This window comes from Lutra lutra, chromosome 9 (genome assembly GCF_902655055.1).
Source record: "Lutra lutra chromosome 9, mLutLut1.2, whole genome shotgun sequence".
In the NCBI taxonomy this organism is placed as follows: domain Eukaryota; kingdom Metazoa; phylum Chordata; class Mammalia; order Carnivora; family Mustelidae; genus Lutra; species Lutra lutra.
Window position 1 is genome coordinate 39,182,088 of NC_062286.1, and position 19,550 is coordinate 39,201,637.

General features: G+C 38.5%; 1 protein-coding gene and 1 pseudogene across 1 annotated transcript in view; both read left to right on the forward strand.

The window, feature by feature from the left end:
* Positions 1-19,550, forward strand: part of EIF2AK3 (eukaryotic translation initiation factor 2 alpha kinase 3) — a 63,602-nt gene that overhangs the window by 35,748 nt on the left and 8,304 nt on the right. The window contains exons 4-13 of the mRNA XM_047745473.1: positions 319-449; positions 2,024-2,258; positions 3,612-3,774; positions 4,760-4,900; positions 6,138-6,260; positions 7,708-7,928; positions 8,271-8,383; positions 11,635-11,757; positions 13,841-13,990; positions 15,545-16,322. Coding sequence (XP_047601429.1) covers positions 319-449; positions 2,024-2,258; positions 3,612-3,774; positions 4,760-4,900; positions 6,138-6,260; positions 7,708-7,928; positions 8,271-8,383; positions 11,635-11,757; positions 13,841-13,990; positions 15,545-16,322 — 2,178 coding nt within the window. The remainder of the gene's footprint in view (positions 1-318; positions 450-2,023; positions 2,259-3,611; positions 3,775-4,759; positions 4,901-6,137; positions 6,261-7,707; positions 7,929-8,270; positions 8,384-11,634; positions 11,758-13,840; positions 13,991-15,544; positions 16,323-19,550) is intronic.
* LOC125110104 (uncharacterized) lies at positions 7,562-7,677 on the forward strand (annotated as a pseudogene).

Genomic DNA, 19,550 nt, shown 5'->3' on the forward strand with positions numbered 1-19,550 from the left:
TTTAAACTCACCTGGAATTTTATTAATATTATTGCTAGGAGATCACAACTGGTTCTGTTCTTTTCATGTATTCCATAGAAATGCCCCAAATAAAACTAAAATTATCTAAATCCTTAAAATTATTCCCTGAACTAAATATTTCTTGTTTCCTTTATGGTTCTAAGTAACTCATTTTAGGAGTTGGTAGTCTAACTGATGCTTCTTAATACTTGGGTATTTCTTAGAGATCACAATTTTTTACAAATTATCTTGATTCTTTTAATGTCTCTGATCTCCTGTAACTTATATTCTTCACAAAATTTATTTCTGTCTTTTCAGGTGAGGTACATCTGTTCAGCTTTGGGTTGTCGCCAATGGGATAATGATGATATGGAACAAGAAGACATCCTTCTTCTGCAACGCTCCCAGAAAACTGTCAGAGCTGTCGGACCTCGCAGTGGCAATGAGAAGTATGTGTTCAGAGAACGTTCCTGTTGATAATTACAAGTTCAGCAAACCCCAAATTTATCTGATTTTCCTTTATGTAGATTTCCTGAACTCTGTTCATGTCCTTAAAACATACAACTCTTTTAAGAGAAATGTAGGCCCTAAATTAAAAATGGTCTCATGATTTTTAACAGATTCTGAGTTGAAACTCACCCTAGGCTCTGGAGGCAGTAACCAGGTGAGGCCCATACAGTGACAACCTCACTGATTAAAGTTCTTTGAATGCAGAGCACTCTTAAGACAAAGTTAATGTGCTTTATTTCAACGTGGGTCTCTAACTCTGTAGTTCTGTCTAGTAAGTAGTTTCACAGTGTGTTTGACAACCCCATTTTTAGAACACATTTCATTTTGGTCAAGTGGCTTTTTGTTTCCCTTTTCAAGTAATGAATTCTTTATGTAATTTTTACATTTAAATATGTGATTAAAAAGTAATATGATTTGATTAGATAACAAGTGCTGGTCCTAAATCACATGCTGGATTTTTTTTTTAAACTTCTTTAAATTTTAACTTGCTGTAGTAAAAATCATTTGAGATCTCATCTTTCTATCTTTTGAAAGTGAACCAAACTTTCAGATTTTGTCTAATCTGATGCAATATAATTCAGTTTCCTTTCCTGTTTTCTCAAACTCAGTTAAGAAAATATTTCTATGTTCACTGGACTGTGAATAGGGCTTTGCATCTGCTGGCAACCTGACCTTCTTTATCCTGATGGGATTTTGTTTCCTTAAGTATTTGCTAGGTGTCCAGCCACCAATAGAAACAGATGTCCAGCTTAACAGAATTTTGAATCACCAGAATGGGAAGAGTCTGGGGTCTAAGATCAGTGTTCCTTAAGTATATTTTTTTAATAGATGTCAGGATTATTAAGCCATTTTATATCTAAATGACAAGTTTTTATATTGTCAATAGTTAAGTGATTTTTCTGTATATTGATTATAGTGGAAACATTATTACTGCCACTTTATGAATGAGGACACTGAAACACAAGAAAGGTTCGATGACTTGCCAGATCTCAGGGGAGATCTCAGATTGGAACTGAGGTGGTATGACCTTCAGGCTTGGTGCACTGGGTGATATTGCCTTTCAGGGCTATGTTTTCATATAAATACAAAATTGATGCATTCAACTTGCTGTGTAATTGGTTTATTGGAATGTATTAATTTCTTTGCACTTGAATGAAATGTGTGCAGACTTTAGTAAAGAAAGCAGACTGCTGCTACCCTCATTTTAAGGTGACTTTGGTGTGTCTGGAAAAAATCACTCTGATTTGGAAATGTGATTTGTTAATTTTTGAGGGAAAATCTGTCCCACAGCCATTGTTGGTTTATAACTTAGAAACATTGTTTCTAAAGGATCAGAACGAAGTGATGCCCTCTTGTGGCAAAAACCAGCAGAGCACTTCAGAAAATGCTGTTGAGTTTTTCTTTTTCTCATCGCAACATTTTAGCGTTTGCTTCTTGAACGTACAACTGTTCTGTATTATTTGGTCCATTTACTTAAGTGTAAATTTCTAAAATAAACCTTTGTAAATTTAAGGTGGAATTTCAGTGTTGGCCACTTTGAACTTCGGTATATTCCAGACATGGAAACTAGAGCCGGATTTATTGAAAGCACCCTAAAGCCCAGTGGGAACAAAGAAGGGTCTAAAATTATTTCAGATGTGGAAGACCAGGAAGCTGCCATGATGGATACAGTGATAAAGGTCTCAGTTGCTGACTGGAAGGTTATGGCGTTTAGCAAGAAGGGAGGACATCTGGAATGGGAATACCAGGTACTAGAGACCACTGAACATTTGTAAATACATTTTTTCCTTTTCCGGTTTGTCCAGACTTTTTGGGTAGAGGGAAAAAACTGTCATTTTGGATTGTTAGCCCGTTCTCTATGCTTTAAGAAGTGCTTTAAAAAAGACACACCTATTAGAATGACTCTTCTGAAAAAGACCACAGAAAACAAGTGCTGGTGAGCATGTTTGTATCTCTGTGCCCTGGTGCTGGGGGTGTGAAGTGGTGCAGCCACTGGGGAGAAGAGTATGGAGGTGCTTTCAAAAAATTGAAAAGAGAACTACCCTATGATCCAGCCATCCCGTTTCTGGGAAGATAGTCAAAGGGAGTCAAATCAGTATGTTAAGGAGATATCTGTACTGCCATGTTCAGTGCTTTGTTGTTTACAATAGCCAAGATAATGGAAGGAGCCCAAGTGTCCATCAGTAAATGAATGGATAAAGAAAATGGGGTGTGTATATGTACGCAGTGGAATATTATCCAGCCTGGAAGAGGGAAATGCTGTCATTTGCAAAAACATGGATGAACCTGGAGGACATTATGCTAAATGAAATAAGCCAGGCATAGAAGGATAAATAGTGCATGATCTTACTTACTCATGGAATTTTAAAAAGTTGAACTCACAGAACAGAGAGTGGAATGGTAGTTGCCAAGAGCTGGCGGGGGGGTGATAGGAGAAATGGAGAGATGTTGGTCAAAGGGTACAAGATTTCAGTTATGCACGATGAATTAAGTTCTGGAGATGTAATGTACAGTGTGGTGACTATAGTTAATAATACTATATTATATATTTGAAATTTGCTTAGAGTAGATCTCAATGCAGGGCTTGAACTCACAATTCCAAGATCAGGACCTAAGCTGAGATCAAGAGTCGGACAGACACTTAAACCAACTGAGGTGTATAGCATGAGAATTTGATATGCATATACATTGTGAAATGAAGAGGGTAGATTTTTTTTTAAGATTTTATTTGACAGAGAGAGAGAGAGAGCACAAGTAGGCAGAGAGGCAGACAGAGGGAGAGGGAGAAGCAGGCTCCCTGCTGAGCAAGGAGCCCAATGCGAGGCTCAATCCCAGGACCCTGGGATTATGATGTGAGCCAAAGGCAGATGCTTAACTGACTGAGCCACCTAGGTGCTTGATTGTGCTAATCATTTCATAATGTATACATACGTCAAAATATGGCATTGTATACTGTAAATTTATACATTTTTATTTATCAGTTATACATGGAAAATCCGGAAAAAATTTTAAAATTTGTGGTTTTTAAATGCCATTTTAGGAGTTGAATTACATAAATACTGCTTGAAATATTGTAAAATTTCTTTTCTATTTTTGTTTAGTTTTGTACTCCCATTGCATCTGCTTGGTTGGTTAAGGACGGAAAAGTCATTCCCATCAGTCTTTTTGATGATACAAGTTATGCATCTAACAATGAAGTTTTAGAAGATGAAGAAGACATTGTAGAAGCTGCTCGAGGAGCCACAGAAAACAGTGTTTACCTGGGTGAGTAGATGTCTCTTATGTAGTGATAGGACTTAATGACATTTAGGTTTTACTCCTGCATTGTTCTTTTCTACCTCAAGTATGCCTATAGCAGTTTTAATTCCTAAATACATTCCCTGACTTAGATTGCCCTTAAGATTTATACTTTGATTTCCATTCCTGCTGGGTTTTTTCCATTTATCCAATTCTGAAACTTTGAATTACTCTGATATATTCTTTTCCTCTGAGACCCTATTAGAAAGTCTTAGAAATGTTTCCATGATACAACATGCTATGAATTACTCATATATCCTCAGATTCTAAAACTTTCTACATTTGTATTTACATCTACATCAATTTGCCCCCCCTTAAAGATTATGGTTTTTTTTCTATGTATCTTTATAACTTATCTGAAAAATAGTAACAAAATTCTTGTGTGCCTGAGCAATTGGAGGCTTTTACAAAATAAAATGTGCAAACCTTTGAGGCTCATTATTTGCACTAGTGTTGGTGGTCAGATACTCATAAAATTCTTTTAAGCTCTGACAGTGTGCTACCCACTCCTCAGTCTCAATGAAATACAAGCATTTGGAAGAATAACATGTCACACATGTATCGTGATAGTATTTAACTGATGTGTTAGCAGTACCTCTGGAATTGCAGGTGTTTTGGTTTCCTTAAAAAGAAAGTTACTTCATCTAGGCTGTTAGTTTTATAAGTGTCCAGTGATTTATTTGAACTTCCTTACTGGAAGTGTTCCAGTAACTATTGACAATTACTATTTAGTGAGAAACATTGTAACTTGTGTATAACTTTCCTTTCCTATTTTTGTTAAATAACCTTTGAGTTGCATTCGAGTATTTGAGGCCTGATTCTTCTTTGAAAAGAGTTAAGAAGCACATGAAGAAATAATGAATGAATCTAACTGTACTAAATGAAAATGAACCTTTTTGAAAAAATTGGTGCTTGATTCTAAATATAATTGACAATGTCCTCGTTGATTCAGGAATGTTCCGAGGTCAGCTGTATCTACAGTCATCAGTCAGAATTTCAGAAAAGTTTCCTACAAGTCCCAAGGCCTTGGAATCTGTCAATAATGAGTATGCAATTATGCCTTTGCCAACAATCAAATGGAAACCCTTAATTCGTAAGTGAATCATGAACTTTTGTAGTATTATTGAGGTGTTCAGAGGTCTTATCATGACTGTCTTTGTCCTAGTATTGAGTACCACAGAGATTAGAACTGTTACATACTCTTTATTTTCTGACACACTAGGAAGGTATTTCAGATGTCAGGGAATTTGAATTATCTTTTACAAATTGATTTCATTAAAACAGCAGCTGCTTCTAAAGAAATCAGTGTTAATAAAGTATTTCTCTAGACAACATAGAAACACTCTTAACCATTCGCTGACTATGACTGAGTATCACTTAGCTCTTAACATAATAAGAATATTTATGGGTCTCAGGATCCTGGGATAGAGCCCTGCATTGGGGGGGGGGGGGTCTCTGCTCAGCAGGGAGCCTGCTTCCTCCTCTCTCTCTCTCTGCCTGCCTCTCTGCCTACTTGTGAGCTCTCTCTCTCTCTCTGTCAAATAAATAAATAAAATCTTAAAAAAAAAGAATATTTATGAAACAAAGGCACATGTTTCGTGTTTATGAAGCAAAGGCACTGGGGGCTCAGTTGGTTGAGTTTCCAACTCTTGATTTTGGCTTGGGTCATGATCTCAGAGTTCTGGGATTGAGCCCACTTTGGGATCTGTGCTGGGCATGGAGCCTGCCTGAGATTCTCTCGCTCCCTTTCCCTCTCCCCACCCACTGTGCTCGCTCACATGCTCTCTCTCTCTCTGTTATTCAATAAAAAAATTGTTTAAGAATATTTATGAAACATTATCTGGTTATTACATCATATGCTTTGAGACATTTAAATGAGTTGAAGTCAAACAGTAAGCCACATATTTCCTTCAGTTATCTTTCTGTAGCTTGCATATGGTTTTTATCGCACATGTCGCATCCTATTTTAATTACTTATTTAAATGACTCATCTCTACAAGACTGCTTTTTTTTTTATAAAGATTTTATTTATTTATTTGACAGAGATCACAAGTAGGCAGAGAGACAGGCAGAGAGAGAGGGGCAAGCAGGCTCTCTGCTCAGCAAGGAGCCTGATGCAGGGCTCCAACCCAAAACCCTGGGATCATGACCTGAGCCAAAGGCAGAGGCTTTAACCCACTAAAAGACTGCTTTTCAAGGGGAAGGAACCTTGAGCCATTTACTTAACATATTTGAACAGAACTGTGGTTGAAAACCTGTTTTTTTGAATGAATGAAGTACATGCATTTTCACTGAAGTTTTAACATTAAGATTTTACCATTTTCTTTTAGATTCTCCTTCCAGAACTCCTGTCTTGGTAGGGTCTGATGAATTTGACAAATGTCTTAGTAACGATAAGTTTTCTCATGAAGAGTACAGTAATGGCGCACTTTCAATCTTGCAGTACCCATATGGTAAGTGTGATGAAGCTTGCATTGAAAATGCTGAGTTTCATTTTTCCTCTTAGTTTATTTATTAATTTGAAATTAATTAGTAGAATTCAAATGAACGGTAGTCATTTGGAAGGTCAAAAATATCCTCGGAGAAATAGTATGAATGGTGGCCAAAGGTGTGAGTTCCAGAGTTAGATTTCCAGGGTTCAAATCCCAGTTTTGCCACATACTAGGCTGGGCACACCTAACTTAACTGCGTCGTGGTTCCTTCATCTGTAAAGCAAGGATAGTAATCCTGATATTTACTTATTGGATTCTTATAACTTCTAAATGAGATAATGTACGTATAATCTTAACTAGCACTGTGTCTGGCAAATAGTAAGTGTTCAGTAAGCATTAATTCTTGTGATTAGCTTTCATTTAGTTATCAGCCTGTTTAACGTAATCTGTAAAATATCAGCCTGAGTAATGAAGAAAATAGGTGTTTCCTATAATGCTAAACGAAAACACTATAAAATGAGGGGATTCTAATTTTGTCCTCCAACAAGAGAAATTAGTGCAAAAGTCGAGAGTAGGTGAAATTTGACCGGAAATACATTCCAGGGTATTTAAAGTTAGGATACATTCAGCCATGGAAGGACTTTGAATAGTTAGATATAAAAAAAAAAAAATTGTCAGTCTGCATTAGACAAAAAGAGACTCCTTAAGGGTTCACCTTAGATGCCAGTAATGGGAAGTTATTGTAAAATTTAAATTGACAAAAACACAGGACTCTGACCTAGAAGCAACAGTCTTTATCTGATGCTGATCCAAATACAAGATAAGAGAGAATTATGTAGTCTGTCCACGTACTACAAAATAGAAGCCAAACAGGCCACTTTCTAGGACAGCCTCCTTTTGACAGCTTGAAATGAACCAAGGAGACTGTTAGAGCAGTTTTCTTCTGAGTTTGCAAAGAATAATTTATGGTAAAATTTGTATATCACTGATGCCAAATGAGAGTAAAGCTTAAAAACCTTGAAGGAAGATTGAGTTCTGTCTAATTCTTTCTTGCATTTAAAGAACTGGATTATTAATGAGGTAACAAATAAGGTGGCCCTTAAGGTTTTTTGCTAGTCTTATTATTCAGTACAAAAAAAAAAAAAAACCAAAAAACAAAAACTATGATGCTATGGAATAAAGGAAAATATGTTTGTGTAGGAAAAAAGAAAAAGTAGGGTAATGAGGCTATTGAAAAGTGCTAAGGAAGAGATGAAACTTTAATAAAAGGAATTAGTAATAGAAGTCACAGGAAAATAGATAATTTTTAACAACTAAAGGAGAGCTTTGCGCAGTGGCAGTATCGTAGCCAATGAGGTTTATCCGAGGCGCGATTATTGCTAATTGAAAACAACTAAAGGAGACTGTATTGTTTTATTTTTTTGTTTGTTTTTTGTTTTTATGTGTATTTTTATGTTTGTTTTTGAAGATAATGGTTATTATCTACCATATTACAAGAGGGAGAGGAGCAAACGGAGCACACAGATCACAGTCCGATTCCTCGATAACCCAAATTACAGCAAGAACATTCGCAAAAAGGATCCTGTCCTCCTCTTACACTGGTGGAAAGAAATAGTTGGAACTATTCTGTTTTGTATCATAGCAACAACTTTTATTGTGCGTAGACTTTTCCATCCTCATCCTCACAGAGTAAGACATTTTTCAGAATCTATTGTATTTCAGATTGTTGGGAATATAGTGTGGGTGGTGGGGGCTAAGGGGACATTTACTTAAGTTTCACCATGAAGTCAGTGTTACCCATCCTCTCATCTCTCCTGACTTACCACCCCCTTCACTTCTCAACCTGTTCCCATCTGGCCTTCACCCCTCCCATTTCACTTCTCATTGACGAGGGAAATGCTGTATTCTGTGTTCTAATAATACTTTTCTTTTTGTCCCTGTTATTTATTTTTTAAGTGTTATTTTATAGTTTAAGATTGTTAGCTAACTGCAGTTCAGCTTTGATAGTGATTTTTTCCCCCACCTTATTAGCAAAGGAAGGAATCTGAAACTCAGTGCCAGACTGAAAGTAAATATGATTCTGTCAATGGAGAAGCTAAGGACAGTAGCTGGAATGACATAAAAAATTCTGGATATGTATCACGGTAAGAGTCTTGTCATATATAAAGTATGTACGTGTTTACTACAGCTTCTAGTGACAGCTGTTTGAATCAAGGAAGAAATGACCTCTTGATCATTAAGATCTTGTTTAACTTTTCCTTTAATGTGTCAATATCCAGGGAAGTAAAACATAGACTTAGCCCTGAAGTAACTTAAATTTATTCACAGTGATATGTACCCTAAGAGGTATAAAAATAGTGTTACAGAAGTTCAAAATTAAGTTCTTATTCAGATAACTTTATTATCAAAGGTGTATTGTGTACTGGGCTTAGTATGAACAGAACCAAATTATTACTGTGTTATTAGAGTATGATTAAATCTCTATTTATTACTTAATCTTCAATTATTTATTTAGTCTTTATTCTGTCTAGATAAGAAGTAGAAAAATGGGAGGAAATACACCAGTAGGTCATTTTTAAATTAGAAGAGGGAGGTGAGTCACATAAAAAGTAGGCAATTCAAATAATTTGAAGGTAAAATAAAAGTAGAGAATCTGTTAGCATTGGTCAGGCATACTGGTTTTCATGCTTTGTGGTACAGGAAGTGGAGCTGTGTTTCCCTTTTCATATTACATGGATTATTCCTACATTTTCCCTTTGTTTTGATACATTTTCCCTTTGTTTTGGTATCATACTTAGTGCTTGGTGATATGGGGACAAGGAAGAGATACAGAACCTTACTGCTTAATATATAGGGTAATGGTTTTATGACAGAAAAGATTGAAAATTACAGTGAAAAAATGTGTGGTACTTAGATGATGTATAGACATAATTTATCTAAGGTGCATTCATACTGTATTACCACAAGCTGAGAATTGACTGTAATGCATTTGTTTTGGCTACAAGTTTCCCAGAGCAGAATTTACCAGGTGACTAAGAAATGGCAAAGGCTTTAGTCCCCTTTCTGATAAAGATGCTGACTAATTATGTCAGTGGCTGGCAATAGCAGCAGGCAGAGAGAGGGAGAAACTAGGGACCTGACAGCTCTCATGAGGTAATCCGCCACCGAAGCCATTCCCGGGTCATTCAGCATTTTATTCAGCATTTACTCTGAACATCCGAGCACAGGACATTTATTTCTGGCTTTGGGAGAAATAAAAAGACTGGGCCTGTGCCAGAGGGGCTTAAAGTCTATGAGGGAAGATAATACTGGACTAAACAAACAGCTAAGAAGAAAGAGGCAAACTAAGTGACTTAGTCACTGGTTGTAATGATTCAAGAGGGCATCATATACGAGGTCACATTTTCATTGAACCTTAAATTGTGAGTAAGGAAGAGTTAGGGAAAGACAGGGAGGAGTAGGTGGAGTGAATAAACTTACATCTATAAGGCTCTTGTGAGGAGAACTGGAATAATGTACTCTGCAATTGAATTCGATTTAGTTTTCCTTTTACTTTATTCAATGTGGTGAGTACAGCTGATTGTTTTTCAAATCCAGGTGGCTCTATGCTAATGCCTAATGTTTATTGAATGCCTGCTATATGGTGGGCATCATGAAGAACCTGAGCTCTGGGTTCAGTCATGAATTCAAGTCTTAACTTGGTCATCCTGAGTTGGGACCTTTGGCAAGATGATACTTTCATTTTATAGAGTCTATAATCATATATATAAGATGTCTCTCTTTTCAGAAGGCGTATTCATTTTCTTTATTATAAGACAATAATGCAATTGGGCCTGCAGGAGTAGGATGTGAATTTCATGAGCTTTGTAGTTGGGGAGATGGATCTGTACCGAAGTTCCCTGACTAGCTATTTTTAGGGACACAGATTATCGTTCTTCATTCTCTGTGAAGGTAATTGGCCCACAGAGGATTGGGATCGATTGCTTCTCCTCAGCTCTGTGCTGTAACCAGCTGAGCCAACTACTAAATGAATATGAGTGTGCAAATCCTAAAGTAATAAACTTAGCCTTTTGAGAGACAGTAAAGATAATTGAATTCAACTCTCCCCCATATGGCTAGAAGAGCAATTTCTAGAGTGTGCATGCGTTCATTTATTTTTTCATATATTATCTGACTGAGATTTGTTAGACCTTCCACTTGACAGGTAAGGCCAAGCTCTGGAAATACAAAAAGAAGCACGAATGCCTTCCTGCACTCAAGGCCCCCACAATACAGAGGCAGCGGGGAGAGCGAGCTATGTACAAAGAGCTGCAAGCTATTGAGATTATGTTTAAATAGTTCAAAAAACTATGTGCAAAGTGCTGTGAGAACATTGAGACAGGTCTAGGAAGGTTCCACAATGAAGGGAAAATAGAGGTTCATTAAGTACAAAGAAATAGGCCATCTCAGTAGAGCATCTCAGAAGCAAAAGCCCCAAAGCTGGGAGAGAGCCTGGTGCAGTGGGCTGGAATCTGGAGCGCCGAGTGAAGAAGTCAGGCGCGGAAGGGAGACGAGGCTACAATGTGTGTGTCAGCCTGTAAGTCACAGATGCGGAGTTAGCTTCTGTCTGAATTCCTCTGGTGGTGAGCACACTGACTCATGAAGCCACCCAGCGGGTTTCACACAGCTTTGGTTCCTAGAAAGATTTCTGGCTAAAAGAAAAAAAAATACTTAATAGGATTGATTACATTTTTTCTATAAAATTTGTAGAGACTGACATAAAATTAAGCTGTGCTTTTTCTTTTCTTTTTTTTTTAAGATTTATTTATTTATTTGAGAAAGAGTGTGCATGCAACAGACGGCAATGAGAAGTGGGGGGACAGACAGAGGGAGAGAAAGAGGGAGTCCTCAAGCAGGTTCCCTACTGAATGCAAAGCCTGACATGAGCTTGATCCCAGGATCCTGAGATCAGCACCTGAGCCGAAGCCAAGAGCAGGATTCTTAACTGACTGAGCCATCCAGATGCCCCTCAGCTGTGTTTTTCTAATTGAGTGCAGAATGCAACAGAAGGCAGAAGTTTAGAGAATGAAGGATAGAATATTTTGATAGGTGATGGAAAATGCTGGACAGGTTAGAACAGTAGTACAGTTGCTATAAAAACAAGTGATTAATAAGCAATTCCCAATAAACAGTAGCTTTTTTATTTTTTATAAATTTCCTAGAAAGAAGTTAGAATGGGTTTGCTTCATTTATTTAAACAGAAGAACAAAGAATGCTAGTAGTAGAATTTAAACTACAATCTATTCAAATAAGTTTTATGAGGCTTACTGAGTCTATGTACTCTTTATATATCTATCATAAAGTAAGATTGAACTATTACCTTATGAAATTTCCTTTTTTTTTTTTTCTTTTTAAGCTATCTAACAGATTTTGAACCAGTTCAGTGCATGGGTCGTGGTGGATTTGGAGTCGTCTTTGAAGCCAGAAACAAAGTAGATGACTGCAATTATGCTATCAAGAGAATCCGCCTCCCCAACAGGTAAGGAGGGTGTTGTTAGTGGGCTTGGAACTTGCGCCATATTGCTCATCTCATAGGCAATATGTCCCTCTTGCTATAGTCTGTACATCCTATAGAAAACATCGTTTCTGACCTTCTGAACCTTAGCTTCTAAGCGCCACCAGGTGACCAGCCTTTGAAAAGGGGTGATGTATTTAGATTGCTTTGCCTCGACTTAAAAAAATATGCCCTTGTTTTTGATTCTTAAACACTCAGGACTTTTCCAAAGTGGATTATGATGACTCTCATATTTACTATGTAGCACCATTTAAAAATAACCCATGTATTGTGGAAAATAGGGAAAAGTATTAAAAATCATCTGTGTCTTCTCTTTCTAGTAATGCTATTACCATTTTTGGGTATTTCCTTTTATTTTTTTCTGATCATAAATTTATAGTTAGTAGCATAGTTAACAATACAGTACAGCTTAATCTGTTGCTTCCTTTATTGTATCCTTGGCAATTTCCATGCCAATGATAGGCTAAGAGTATACATGCTAAAATAAACTGAAAGTATTTTATGGCTGGATAAATAGTCCAGTTGATATCTGGGAAATATTTTGTTTAACTCTTTCTTGTTAAATATTTGGGTTTCAAATTTGTTGCAGTTAAAAACAACTTTGTAGTGTCCATCTTTTATATAAATTTTTGACCACATCTGTTTTCATAGGATAGATTCCTAGAAGTAGCATTTCTAACTCAGAACAGTTTCATGCTTAAGATGATGGGCTTTGAGTAATGCATTCTCCATCTATTTTAGAAAGCTCCTATTGATTTTTTAAAAAGATTTTTTATTTATTCATTTGAGAGAGAGTGAGGGAGAGAGAGCAAGAGCAAGGAGAAGGGGCAGAGGGAGAGGGAGAAGCATACTCCCCACTAAGCAGGGAACCTGATATGGGGCTCAATCTCAGGACCCTGATCATGACCTGAGCCGAAGGCAAATGCTTAACTGACTGAGCCACCCAGGCGCCCGTTAAGTTCCTATTGATTCTTGATTATATGTGCACTGATTGCTTTGTTGCCTTTGTAACTGGTAGTTAATCAGTCTGTCAGACAGGGACACAAGACTGGGAGGATTTTATGTACTAATTCTCCTTGGGACTAATTCTTTTCCTTGGTATATAATTTTTGAGTACTTTAAGTATTCATATATGCAGGCACCACATAGGAAATTAAGCAAAGCTATTGCTTCCAAGAACGAATGACTCTTTGAGGCTTTTGGATATATACGCAAATAACTGCAGTGCAACAATGGTTGTGACCTGGGGGCTTAGGATAGTAAATAGCTTCTCTTGAAAAAGTGCAGATGTAACTGAAATTGAAGAAGGCACGCTTTTTGGAGGTAGTGACATTTGTGCTGGGTATTCAAGAGTAGGCTGTCACTCACTTGACAGAGTGTAGCAGAGGGATGGCACTACACAAAATGACCTGACAAAGGCTCAAGGAAAAGCACTTGAAGGGGATATAGAGAAGAGTTAGTGGGATCCCTAGAAATGTGAGATTAGATCCACCAGAAAAACTATCAAAGCAGAAAATCAGATCTGGGTGCTTTTCTAACTAGACTTCATTGCCTGTGATATTCAGTATTTGAGGCTTGCTTTGAACAAATAAACATGCTAATACAGGTTTTTTGGATGGCAATATGCACCAGTTACATATGTACCAAGTATGGTCATTCTCCATCCTCCTGAGCTGTCCTCCTGAGCTCTCGTTTTTGAATAGTTCACTTATACCTATTCATCTGCCTATTGAATTGACAAACATTAAGTGGTCTTTATATCTTTAATGGTCTGTAGTCGTTCATTTTTAGTCATCCAGGAAAGTTTTTTTTTGAATGAGGCAATGTGTTCATAGCACTTATTTCTAAAAGAAGAAAAAAAAAATCCTAAAATACAAGTTTTTAAAACTTACTGTATGGCTTTTTAGAATTGTGCCACTAGGGCTAAGTCATCTGTTTCTAGTTTTAGATTCAAGAGAGAATTTTATTTTCTTATTTCTCACCAAAAATATGATTACTTTTTCCAGTAAGAGTGACCTTCGGTGTTGTCTTTTTCTCTGTATTTCAGGGAGTTGGCTCGGGAAAAGGTAATGCGGGAAGTTAAAGCCTTAGCCAAGCTTGACCATCCAGGGATTGTTAGGTATTTCAATGCTTGGTTGGAAGCCCCACCAGAAAAGTGGCAAGAAAAAATGGATGAAATTTGGCTGAAAGATGAAAGGTAACTTGGTTAGACATAGACTTAAAGTCTAGTACTTTTTCTTAAGCTAGTTTTTTTGCTTATGTGAACAAAATATCATCTCTATAACTAGAGATGAGTTTTGCTTATTTGTTTTAAGAAAAAAATGTTCTCTGTCATGTTTTGGAACATTCTTTTTTTTTTTTTTTTTTTTAAGATTTTATTTATTTATTTGACAGAGAGAAATCACAAGTAAGCAGAGAGGCAGGCAGAGAGAGAGGAGGAAGCAGGCTCCCTGCTGAGTAGAAAGCCCGATGCGGGGCTCGAACCCAGGACCTGGGATCATGACCTGAGCCGAAGGCAGCGGCTTAACCCACTGAGCCACCCAGGCGCCCCTGTTTTGGAACATTCTAGAGCCACTTGTTAATTGAAAAGTTTACTTAAAATCAAGAAAAGTTTATATTTTAGACTATGAATTTTAAAAATTATTCGTAGATAGGGCTGTATGAATTGTAAATTGCTAAGGGATTTACAGTGGCTTTTCTCTTTAAGAGGTTCTGTCTGCCTTTTTTTTTTTTTTTTTTTTTAAAGATTTTATTTATTTATTTGACAGAGAGGTCACAAGCAGGCAGAGAGGCAGGCAGAGAGAGAGGAGGAAGCAGGCTCCCCGCTGAGCAGAGAGCCCGATGCGGGGCTCGATCCCAGGACTCTGAGATCATGACCTGAGCCGAAGGCAGCGGCTTAACCCACTGAGCCACCCAGGCGCCCCTTCTGTCTGCTTTTGTCACCATTTTTTTATTTCCAATTTTCAGTTTCTCAGTAGTTACCAGTTTACAACTCCTTTAAAACTATTAAACTAATTTAAAGCAAACCATCTTGAAACACTGCATCAAAAACTAATGATATATTTTACGGTGACTACCTTGACACAATTAAAAAAAAAAACTAGCTTAAAGCTATTTGCAGCTAAAAATACTTAAACTTGGGCCACCTACAGATAATGCCCGTATTAAGTATGCTCCGCTATAGGAAGGAAGGCTCTTTTAAAAATGAGTAAGTGAGAACAGAGAGGAAGCAGGCTGCATATAGGCTGTTTACCAAATAATTGGCAGTAAAATTCCTCCTAAAATACTGAACACAGCCCTAGACCCACATGTAGTAACTTGTCCAGATGACATTTACAGACACAGTCAGTAGCCAAGCCACGGAAGATCCAAGTGAGGTGGCCCCATGGCCCTGGTCACTGCTGCCCTAATTCAGACAAGGGCTTCGGAACTGTGGCCCCTGAGGAGTCCTGTCCTTGGCTGTCTCTCAGGGCTCTGTCTTTTGCATAAAGGCTCTGGCTGCTCCGGCATGACAGTCCCACGTAACTGTTTCAAGTCTAAAATTAAGCTTTCCAGTTGAAATTTTCCAGAAGCAATGAAAGGCATATAATGTTCTTTGTCTCCCATAGTATGTTTTTTATTTCTTCTGTGTGTTGTATGTCATTTGGTACTGCCTTTCTTATAGATAAAGCTTTTGGAATAAAGATTGCGGTTCAGATCATTTAATCAGCACATATGCCCTCTCTTCCCTTTGTGTCTGTCCCACCTTCAGCACAGACTGGCCACTCAGCTCTCCTAGTCCAATGGACGCCCCATCAGTTAAGATATGTCGAATGGATCCTTTCTCTACAAAGGAGCATATTGAAATCATAGCTCCTTCTTCACAAAGGAGGTCTTTTTCAGTAGGGATTTCCTGTGGCCAGACGAGTTCTTCCGAGAGCCAGTTCTCTCCGCTGGAATTTTTAGGAACGGACCACGGGGACAGCAGTGAGTCCGCGGACGCCGCGTGCAACCTCCGGGACAGCTGCCTTACGGACTGCGACGCGGGAGATGGTACTCTGGACGGCCATGACGAGGGTCACTCCTTCGAACTGTGTCCTTCTGGAACTTCTCCTTATGAAAGGTCAAGGGAGAGAACATCCTCTTCTATAGTATTTGAAGATTCTGGCTGTGATAACGCGTCCAGTAAAGAAGAGCTCAGAACGAAGCAACTGCATCTGGGCAACCACTGCACTAATAAACTAACTGCCCTCCAGCCTTCCAGTAGCCAGTCTTCTTCTGAACCTACGTTCTCTGTTTCTCCTCCCAGACCCACCACTTTAAGTTTAGATCTCACTAAAAACACCACGGAAAAACTCCAGCCCAGTTCCCCGAAGGTGTATCTTTACATTCAGATGCAACTCTGCAGAAAGGAAAACCTCAAAGACTGGCTGAACAGCCGGTGCACCCTAGAGGAGAGGGAGAGGAACGCGTGTCTGCTCATCTTCCTGCAGATCGCGGAGGCCGTGGAGTTTCTGCACAGTAAAGGGCTCATGCACAGGGACCTCAAGGTCTGTACTCGTGGAACATCACCCGAGGGGTTCGGTCTGACCCTCTGTGATTGAGAGCAGTACTTTCGGTAGTTGTCAGATTTTAACCGAAGGGCCCTGAAGAGCAAAGGAGAGGAAGGGTATCAGAGAGGGGAGCAGAGGCCCGGGGAATTGGCCCGAGGAACCTTCTGCAGAAGGAAGTCTCGTGGTTTGAAAACTTGAGGCAGAGCATGTCTTCTCTCCTGTGATGGGTTCATGTTCATTTTATCATAAGTATTCCCCGTCCTCCAGCTAAAAAAGACAAAGCCACCATGAGCAGCAGATAGACTCTGTTTTTCCTAGGGCTTTGGGTAACCCTGATGTAAGTTCCTGAGGGCCCCAAGGTAGAGTGGTGAAGGGGACCCAAGTGGAAACAGACACATAGTTTCCTTCAGTAGCCAGCTCTGAACTGGGGCAAATCGCCAGGCTTTTTGCTCCTATTCTTGAACTATTTAGGCCGTGGGGAAGGGCATGCAAAGCTGGATGGAGAAAGAAAGCAAATAGCCAGGTTACTGTTTGCAGCTCTAAAGCCTTTGATTCTGTTTTCAGTATATACAATATTGAATATTGTGGCAATGTGATGCTAAATTATATAAGATTCTTACTAAAATACTCAATATTTCCTGGGTATGTGTTTCTGAAACAATTGTATGGAACTCTGACTTGACTAATTTCTCCCGTATTTCGTATGCTCATAGTGATCATCAGTAAATGTACAGTGAATATATAAGTACCTTTCTGATGGAAGTAGCTTAAATTATTGAAGTATTTTCAGTTTTGTTTCATGTAACCAAAAACTTTTGTTTCAGGCACCAAAGTAGCTACTTGGACATTGTTTTCTCATATCAGCTGTATATCTTCTAATCCTTGCGTTTGGAATAAGGGGGACAAGAATTAGAATTAGTTCCTATTTTCCAGAGTAATTGTTATTGAATTATTACATAATCACTGTGCTTCCGTGATTTTGATGTGGGCCTAAACTGACTGACAGGTATTATTCTGCACTGAAGGAAAGGTTCAGAGATGATTTCTTTTGGTTGGAAAAGAGAAAACAACTAACTTCCAGAAAGCCAGATACTAGCATGAGAGGGTGCTAGCTATATGACTATAGTAAACATTTATCATTTGGTGAGAACCTATTAACTGATTTACACATTCATTTTGCACTTAGCCCTTACTATACATACAAAATGCCAAGTTGGAAGACAATGTAATTATATTTTCACTGATAATGAGTATCCTTCTGCTGATTTTATCATGTTAATGAGCTATTAGTGAATACTTGTCAAATGCTACAACATTGTCTATACAGATCTTTTTCTGTGTTTGTCTCTGTACCAAAAAAATTCTAGGAAGAAAATTAATTTTCCCCTAGTTTTTCTAGAAACCAAAAAGTTTGATTCCTTTTTAAAGATACATTATTTTTAACAAATTCTAGGGTATCAGAAAAATTACCTCTAAGATTTCTGTTCCCAGTTTGAATAGCTCTGCATTCTCTTCGCTCTGACCCAAGTCTCTGAGCTCCATGTTAAACCTTCTGGCCCTCCCCCTTTTGTACCTTGTTCAGTCGTTGTCATTGGCACTCTCCAGCCTCTGATTCTCCAGACTTCCTTCCAGTCTCTCCCCTTCACTCTAGCTGGGCTTCACGCTGGGCCTTTCACAGTTCCTTAAGTACGTTGAGTCCTCATAGAGCCTGGTATTTCTTATTTAAATTCTCATCACACTTGTATTATTTACCCTTCAGTTCTGTGTTTCTGTGTTTATTTTGTTCCCCTGTTACATTCCTGTCAAAATGCCTGACATAGTCTATATACCCATATCATTTTATTTGAATAATCTTTTGCTTGCAGCCCAAAGGAAATTTATTGGTCCATATAACTCATCTGTCCAGGATCCTTTATCTAGGATCAAGTGATGTAGACGGAAGCTGTCCCCTGCCCCATCACTGTCTCTTATTTCCATTTTCAGGCATGCTCTCCCTTCACTGGCCTAGGATAGCTGCCAGCAATTCTCAGGGCTACACATTATAAGTCTCTAGAGGTGGTTGGGTAGATAGGTATGGAGAGAAAAGGGCATGGGAAAAAAGTATCTCTCTCCCCCAGTATCAATCAGAAGTCCTGGGTTTCCTTCTAACTGCTAAGCCAAGGACATATACCCACCTCTAAATCAGTCTCCTGGCCAGGGGATGGAATCGTGCTGATGGACTTCTCTAACCTCTGGATGTAACCTCGGGATAACGTCCAGCTGAAGCATGAGGTTGCTGCACAGTTGGGGAAAAGGGAGTTCTCAAAATCAAGTCAGGGTATTTCTGGTGGAAGCACAGGGGGTAGATGCTGGAGAACCCCCCACACCCCAAAAAATCTATTACGGTGTTTAGTAACTAACAACTGACACCAGAAGGTAGGGGAGAGGAGGGAATGTGAAATTTAAGGCATCACAGTCTTGTGTTTTCTCTCACATAAGATCATCTATGGGAGAGCAGGTTATTACTATAGATTTTGGTTATATGCAATAACTTAATTGCTTCAAAGCCAGCACTGTAGAATCGTATTTTGGAGTTTGGGAATAAAATGGTTTTTGTCTGGCAATATTTGAAGCCAGATGAAATTCCGTTTCATGAGCCGAATGGCTCTCTTTTTCTTTATTTTAAGGGCTCTGGATGGTGGTTATGTTAGCCACAGTTAGAGTAGGTGCTGAAGGAAAGATGATCTATTTCATGCAGGGAGGTTTGAGGGCCCATGAGAAATCTGGCTGGATATGTCATATAAACAGTTACATATGAGAGTGTAGAACTCAGGATATACAGGTATAAAAAGCATACAGGTATAAAAGAGTCAGCACAAGGTTGTAGTGAGGAGCTCTTATTCCCCTTGGTAACCTACTTCCCACCCTCAGACACAAACAAAAGGCCAGTTTGTTTCATTCATTCATCAAATAGAAGTGATGAGCTACCGTAGGGCAAGGACTTCACTGAATGCTGGTTCTGTGGCAGTGAACCAGAAGTCTTTTTCTTCTGGAGCCAGACCACTTGGGTTTGAATCCTGCTCTACCACTTGCTAGGTGGATACCCTTGGGCACTTAACTTCTCTGGGCCTCAGTTTTCACAGCTGTAAAATGAGGGTCTAAGAGACTAATAGGGTTGTAAGTATTACATGAATTAATGGTAGTAAACTGCTTAAAACAGCTCGTGGCACATGACCAGTGCTCTGT